This window comes from Lipotes vexillifer, unplaced genomic scaffold, assembly GCF_000442215.2.
Source record: "Lipotes vexillifer unplaced genomic scaffold, Lipotes_vexillifer_v1.1 scaffold1011, whole genome shotgun sequence".
Classification (NCBI taxonomy): domain Eukaryota; kingdom Metazoa; phylum Chordata; class Mammalia; order Artiodactyla; family Lipotidae; genus Lipotes; species Lipotes vexillifer.
In genome coordinates this window covers 1,759,017-1,766,218 of record NW_006787698.1, presented here as the reverse complement: position 1 = coordinate 1,766,218, position 7,202 = coordinate 1,759,017, and the positions used below count along the sequence as shown (strand labels likewise).

General features: G+C 62.9%; 1 protein-coding gene across 4 annotated transcripts in view; it reads left to right on the top strand.

Moving 5' to 3' along the window:
• LONP1 (lon peptidase 1, mitochondrial) overlaps positions 1-7,202 on the top strand; it is a 31,552-nt gene that overhangs the window by 12,679 nt on the left and 11,671 nt on the right. For all 4 annotated transcript variants that reach the window (XM_007460552.1, XM_007460554.1, XM_007460555.1 and 1 more), the window contains 6 exons: positions 620-798; positions 3,126-3,213; positions 3,601-3,723; positions 3,806-3,922; positions 6,270-6,410; positions 6,764-6,929. In XM_007460552.1, the coding sequence (XP_007460614.1) occupies positions 620-798; positions 3,126-3,213; positions 3,601-3,723; positions 3,806-3,922; positions 6,270-6,410; positions 6,764-6,929 (814 nt within the window). The remainder of the gene's footprint in view (positions 1-619; positions 799-3,125; positions 3,214-3,600; positions 3,724-3,805; positions 3,923-6,269; positions 6,411-6,763; positions 6,930-7,202) is intronic.

Genomic DNA, 7,202 nt, shown 5'->3' with positions numbered 1-7,202 from the left:
TGAGGGTGGCGGGGACCTTGGGGCCCGGGAGCCAGGACTCCCCCTGTGTGGTGGGGGAAACCCAGGGGAGCTCCCTGGAGAATCTGGGGGTCTGGGGGGAGCTTGGCTGGGCCAAGGCTGGTGTGGGGTCAGCAGGGTCCGAGGAGGGTGAGGGATGGAGGGGCCCAGCCGGAGGGACCGGGGTTGGAGTGGCTCGGAGGTGTTAGGGGCCGCCCAGGCCCACCTATCCGCTCCAGGGAGCTCACGGTTTCCCAAGGGGGATAAAAATTGTGCTCGCGATAGGAGGAAACGAGGGCCAGAGGTGTCTGGCTGAGAGCGGGTGGGCCGGCGGGGAGAGGATGCTGTGATCCAGGTGGCGAGCTGCCGGGTGGGCCTGGCATCGGGGTCACCCAGAGTCCGTCACCCGCGTCCCCTTGGCACCTGCTCGTCCTGTTGGTGCCACAGGCTGTCCCTCCTGTGTCAAATGACAGTCCAGTCAGCTCGGCCCCTCTGGGTCAGGCCCTGTCCCTTCTCGCAGCCCCAGATGCCTGGACGATGGGGAGGTTCAGGCCCGGCGGGGGCCCTTGCCCTGTGGAAAGGGCAGTGCTGTCTCACGGGGTCCTCCTGCCTCTGCCCGCAGGAATTCATTGCCGTCAGCCAGCTCCGGGCGTCGACCCAGGGCAAGATCCTCTGCTTCTACGGTCCCCCAGGTGTGGGCAAGACCAGCATCGCCCGCTCCATCGCCCGGGCCCTGAACCGCGAGTACTTCCGTTTCAGCGTCGGGGGCATGACGGATGTGGCCGAGATCAAGGGGCACAGGTTGGCCCGGCGCCTCCCCTCGGGGCTCACCCCGTCTCCCATCAGTCTTCCTTCTCCTGGGTCTGTTCCTACCCTGTAGTGTGTTGGTGGCAGGCAGCAAACTCCACTCACGCTGGAATAGGTAACTGAAAAGTCAGCGTGTCCATCTGACGTCAGGCCTGGCTCAGTCCAGGTGCTTAAAAACCTCGCATCAAATTGGATCAAAATCTCGGCCTCTCAACCACTGGAAAGGCCTCTCAGCCAGGCTGTCAGCAGACGGCCCCCTGGTTCCAGCTTCCATCCCACCAGCTCAGCACCCCGCACCCCGGCAACACTGGCCGCAGACCCGGGGACTGGGGACTAGAGTGGGAGGTGAGACGGTCTCCCCAGTGAGGCCTCAGCACCTGTCTTGGTTCTTGCGTCCCTTGTCAGGCCCAGAGCAGGGCTGGCATCCCCTCTGCACAGGCTCTGACAGCCACCTGGTCCGTGCATGGTGTCCTTCTGTGGGACATTAAGGGTGTTGTGTTCTGCGGCTTCCCGCCACGCTGGCCTCCGCAGAGGGTGGTTTTTTGAAAAGCCTCGGTGAGACACAAGTGCAGTGGGTACACCAGTGTCTGTTCCGAGTCGGCCATGCAATTCCATCCTGTAGTGTCCAAAGAAGGTTTAAATCTGTGTTAAAAGGTTACTTTTCTGGCTTTTCTAAAAGCACGGACAGTTCTGGGCACCACGGTTCACAGGCCCTCCTGGCAGCAACGCTCCAGAGCCGGGCTGCCCGCTGGGCAGGGTGCAAGCACCCCAGTCTGCTGCAGCCCCCCTCCACTCCTGGCTCTTTCGAGTTCCCTGGACGGTGGCCAGTCTCGAGACCTCCCCAGCCCGGAGCCCGGTGTGAGCTCCAGGGGTTTGGAGAAGGGAGCCAGAGCTTGGTGGGGCCCGGGTGAGGGTCAGGAGGGGACGAGGCCGGCACAGCCTTGGGGGTGGGGTCACTGGGAGGCCTGCAGGCTGGAATGGTGCAGGCGTGCCTGGGAGCTGCTGTCTGAGCTGGGAGGTGCAGCAGGATGGAGGTGGAGGGGTTGGGGGCAGAGAGGGAGGCAGAGGCAGAGCCGGGCCCTGGTTCAGGAAGGACAGGGAGCTGCAGACCAGTACCATGTACTGGAGTTTCTAAACAAGCACAGGAGATCTGTGACGCTGGGGGTGAGTCATCAGGGAAAGGGCACCCAGCAGGGTGTGAGCAGGTGGGCGTTCTGTGCTGCTGTTGGTCTAGGGACAGGGAATTGACTGCTGTTATACTGGTGACAGCCAAACCCTCCTCTGCCCACAGCCCTCCAGGGCTCCCACCTCCCTCGGGTTAAAGCCCAAGTCCTCCCTGTGGGCCACAAGGCCCTGCACGACCTGCCCCATCCCCTCCCTGCCCTCCCCTCCTCCGTCTCTCCCCCTCGCTCACTCTGCTCCAGACGCATGGGCCTCCTCACTGTTTCTCCAAAACCCCAGGCTCGGTGCTGCCCCAGGGCCTTTGCACGTGTTGTGCCCTCCGCTTGGAATGCCCCTCCCCCAGACACCCATGTGGCTCCCCCTCACCTCCTCTGCTTGTAGCCTTTCCCTAAGATGTTCCTTATCTCTTCCTTAAAATACTGCCTCACCCTCCAAGAGGCGTTCCAGATCCCCCATGCCTGCTTTTCTTCTTTGTCGCAGATAACGAACGAAGCCTTTCGTGCCTTGTGATTTTCTCCTCTGTCTGGTTTGTGGTCTGTCTGCCCTGCTGGGCCTTAGCTCACAGCACTGGACTCATGTCTGGTTTCCTAAGAATGCGAGGCAGGCACCTGCAGCCGAACTGGGCAGACAAGTAGGCTCTCAGGAAACACTCCTGAAAGGGCGTGCCAGCTGGGGCCAGGCCCCGGGCCTGGTGACCCTGAGGCCCAAGGACCCAGGCGTGGGGGATGTTCCTGCCGCAGGCCCTGGCTGCTCCCTGCTCCTCTCCTTCTGTTGGATCGGGCAGTGCCGGCTGGGTTTTGCCATCTGGATAGGAGGTGCTGGCTAGCGGGAAGAGTCTGAGTGAGACTTGGCTGTGAATCTGTCCCCCGCCCTGAGCCTGAGCTGGGGGAGCACGTTGACAGCCCCAGGACTTGGGACCATTACGCCGTCAGGATGACCCAGTGCTCTGCCCACCTGCACAGTGCGGAAGCACTTATCCGCCGCCGGGGCCACGCTGTGTGCGTCTCCCTGGGTCTCCTCTGGGCGGCCTTGGAAGGCATGTGGTGATCCCGCAGCTCCAGGGGAGCTGGGCCTTGGGCGCCAGTGTGGCTACCCCAGGCGCTGGGTCACCGACCACCCCGCTGTGCCCTCTTCCGCAGGCGGACGTATGTGGGCGCCATGCCCGGCAAGATCATCCAGTGCCTGAAGAAGACCAAGACGGAGAACCCCCTGGTTCTGATAGACGAGGTGGGTGGGGCCTGAGGGCTGGGCCCTGGCTGGGCTCATACCCTTCCCTGAGGTTGGACGTGGCCCCTGGGCCTTCCTGGCCCACAGCTTCAGGCGGCCCTGACCAGACGGAGTCTGTGTTCAAGGTGAAACTGGCCCCCTGCGGTTTCCATGGTGCCTGAGTCACTGTGGGCGGCCTTGTTGCAGCCGGCTGTCTCATGACACCGGCCCCCTCCCACCCTGGAGGACCCGGTCCCTGCCTGTGGCCGCACGGTCAGCCCAGCCCTCCTGCTCTGGGCTTCCCTAGCCCCAACCCCCAGTGGTCTGGTCTCCCGCTGGGGTGTCTGGCGAGCGGGCGCTGGGGGAGGACAAGGGGCTAACACCCGCCGCCCCCTGCTGCCCCTTCAGGTGGACAAGATTGGCCGGGGCTACCAGGGGGACCCCTCGTCAGCGCTGCTCGAGCTGCTGGACCCTGAGCAGAATGCAAACTTCCTGGACCACTACCTGGACGTGCCTGTGGACTTGTCCAAGGTGCGTGTCCCACCCGGGGGCTGGGCCAGTCGGGGGAGTCCGGACGCCCCGTCCTACCGCACCTCACTGCCACCTCCCCCAGGTGCTGTTCATCTGCACGGCCAACATCACCGAGACCATCCCAGAGCCGCTGCGGGACCGGATGGAGATGATCAACGTGTCGGGCTACGTGGCCCAGGAGAAGCTCGCCATCGCAGAGGTAAGGCGGCCCCGCTGGCCCGGCCCTGGGGAGGGGCGCCCCGCTGCCACTTGGGCTCAGGAAACGTCCGAGTGCCCACTAGGTGCCAGGCCCTTAACCGGAGCTAGGGGTGCAACTCGCAGTTCCTGCTCTGGGGCCCCCGAGCCGGGAGCAGACAGACGGATGTGGACGGGATCTGCCTGTGTGGTGTGATTACAAGACACGGACGACACCAAGGTGGGGGTTCGGGGGGCTCCCCACCCCAACCAGCTGTCAGCCGAGGGTCTTACGATTCAGTGCAGTTCTGACACTACCCACCCGGAAACAGCATCAGACCCCAGGTTCAGGGCTCAGACCAAAGCACTGCCCCCACTTTGGATGCCAGCCCCCAAGTCTCTGGCCGCTCTTACTTTACACTGACTGGGTATAAATCGGGGGTTCCCACAGCCCCCTTCTCGGTTTGATAATTTGCTGGAACAGCCTACAGAACTCAGGAAGACAAGAGTTTTTTTTGTTGTTGTTGTTGTTGTTTTGCGGTACGCGGGCCTCTCACTGCTGTGGCCTCTCCCGTTGCGGAGCATAGGCTCCGGACGTGCAGGCTCAGCGGCAATGGCTCACGGTCCCAGCCACTCCACGGCATGTGGGATCCTCCCAGACCGGGGCACAAACCCACGTCCCCTGCATCGGCAGGCGGACTCTCAACCACTGCGCCACCAGGGAAGCCCAAGACAAGAGTTTTTACTGTTACCAGTTTATTACAAAGGATACAACTAGGGAACAGCCAAAACAGAGACTCCTGGGGCAAGTTGTGGGGAAGGGCCCATTACTAGGCATGGTTGACTGGATGACTGATTGCATCATTGGTCACTGGTGATGAGCTCCCCTCCCTGGGGGCTGAGGGTGGGGTGAAAGTTCTATCCCTCCAGTCCCTTGGTTGGTTCCTCTGGCCACCAGCCCCCATCCAGCTATGCTAATGACCACTTCTTGAAAGGGGCTTCTTGTGAATAAGAAACGATGCTCCTCTGGTGCCTGTCACTCAGGAAATTCCAAGCGTCTTAGAATGGCTTGTGCAGGGAATTGGGGCCAAAGACCCAATATGTATTTCTTGTTATAATCACAGGCCGTAGAACAAGAGCAAGGAAAGACACTCCGTGAGCACAGTGCTGAAGGTAACACAACCCCACCCTGGCCTTCAGGGCCCAGCACTGTCTTGGGGTTGTGAGTTCAGCTCTGACAGTAAGTTACCCCTTGAGTTGCCCCGCTGCCTCGTGGTCACGCACCATGGCCGGTGTCGTGCCGGGTCAGTAATGGCTGTGGGCACGAGAGTGAGGCTGCTGTCCACCTACCCACCAGCTGTGCTTCCCCGGGTTATGGGACTGCCTTCCTGGGCTTTCCTGGGCCCAGGGTCCCCCGGGATGCGGGCCTCTGTCTGCATTTCTATTTGTAGGAAAGCTCTTCCTGGGCTGGTGGGATCCTTCCCTTTTCCTGGTGCCCGGGTGTGTGCAGTGCTTTACTAGCCTGCAGTCAGTCAGGGGAGAGCCGGGTTTCCTTTCCAGAGGGCTCGAGTTCCTGATACAGTGTTTTCTTTCCAGAGAGGGCTTTAGTACATCGTGTCCCCTTGAGCCCTTCGCAGCCCTGCGGCGGGTGCAGGCTTGCAGTCTTTTGCATCCCCTGGGGGGTGGGAGGCGAGCAAAAGGAGCTCTTGGCTGGGGCAGTCGCAGGGGTACTGGGACTCCCCGTCACTTCCCCTGTCCCCCAGCAGCCCGGACACTCAAGCAGGCACAGGAGGGGCAGGCTTGGCGGTGTGGGTGGGGGGGGGTTCCTTCAAACGCTTGAAGGGACGGCAGGAGGCACACGAGGGCTTTGGGACGCTTCTGCCCTGCAGTCAGTGCTCAGGACTGCTCCACCAGCTGCTGTGCGGCAGGGGTGGTGCTGGGCCCCGAGTGACCCTGGAGCCTCTGACCTGCTCCCCATCCCCACCTGCTCTGTGCAGCGGTCACGTAACCGGTCTCTGTATGAGGAGGACGTCTGGGGGTTCAAGGAGGCCCTCCTGGAGGAAGAGGCCGCTAAGCTGAGCCTTGGGAGCTCGTGGAGGCGGCAGGCCGGGCGTCTGCAGGCCCTAGGCCCGCCGTTCAGGATCCCGGCACCTGCTGGCCTCTCCCCCTGGACTCTGCCACCCGCTCCTGGCCTTGCTGGCCCCCCTCAGGTCTCGGCTCCGTGCGGCCTGGGAGTAGCCTCCCCTCACACACACTGCTGAACGGCCCAGGGCCCACCTCGGTGACCTCGTTTACCCAGCCAGGCGAGGGGTGGGCAGGGGCCCCGGGGAGGCCCTGGGGCTCCTGATGGCGGCTCTCCTCCTCCCTGGCAGCAGTACCTGGTGCCTCAGGCCCGTGCCCAGTGTGGCCTGGACGAGAGCAAGGCCACACTGTCGTCGGACGTGCTGACCCTCCTCATCAAGCAGTACTGCCGGGAGAGCGGCGTCCGCAACCTGCAGAAGCAGGTGGAGAAGGTGAGCCTGCCTGGCCGGCGGCGGCGGGACACACGCTGTCTGAGTGCTCACGGCAGGTCCCTGGGGGCGTCACAGCCACAGACAGGAAGTAGGTGGTGGGGCTGGGGAGGCAGTGTTTAATCGGGACAGTTTCAGTTTGGGAAGGTAAGAACGTTCTAGAGGGGATGGTTGGACACCAGTGCAAATGCACTTCCTGCCACTGAGCTGTACACTTAAAAATGGTTAAGGTGGTTTTAGGTCACATGTACTTTATCACAACTGTAAAAAGTTAAAGGCAGGTGCAGGAGACGAGGGCAGGGGGTGGGGGCTAGTCCTGTGGCCCGGTCGCCCCCCAGCCCGCCGCGTCCACACAGGTGTTACGAAGGTCCGCCTACAAGATCGTCAGCGGCGAGGCCGAGTTCGTGGAGGTGACGCCGGAGAACCTGCAGGACTTCGTGGGGAAGCCGGTGTTCACGGTGGAGCGCATGTACGACGTGACGCCTCCTGGCGTGGCCATGGGCCTGGCCTGGACCGCCATGGGTGAGTGGCCTGTGCTAGGGCAGGCAGCGCCAGGGGCTGTGCACGTCCCTGTGGTCGTCTGTCCCCCGGTACACGTGGGAGCTCTCACCGCCGGCTGCTCTGAATGCCCTCTCCACTGGTGGGCGGGGTGCAGTGAGGCCAGGGGACCAGGCCCCATCAGGGACGATGGGACCGCGAGGTGGCAGCAGTGCCCCGTGAGCTTTCTTTGGGCTCCTGGCTTTCAGGTTTGCCTCAAGGACAGCCCTTCACAGCACGAGACCCTGTCACCTGGGG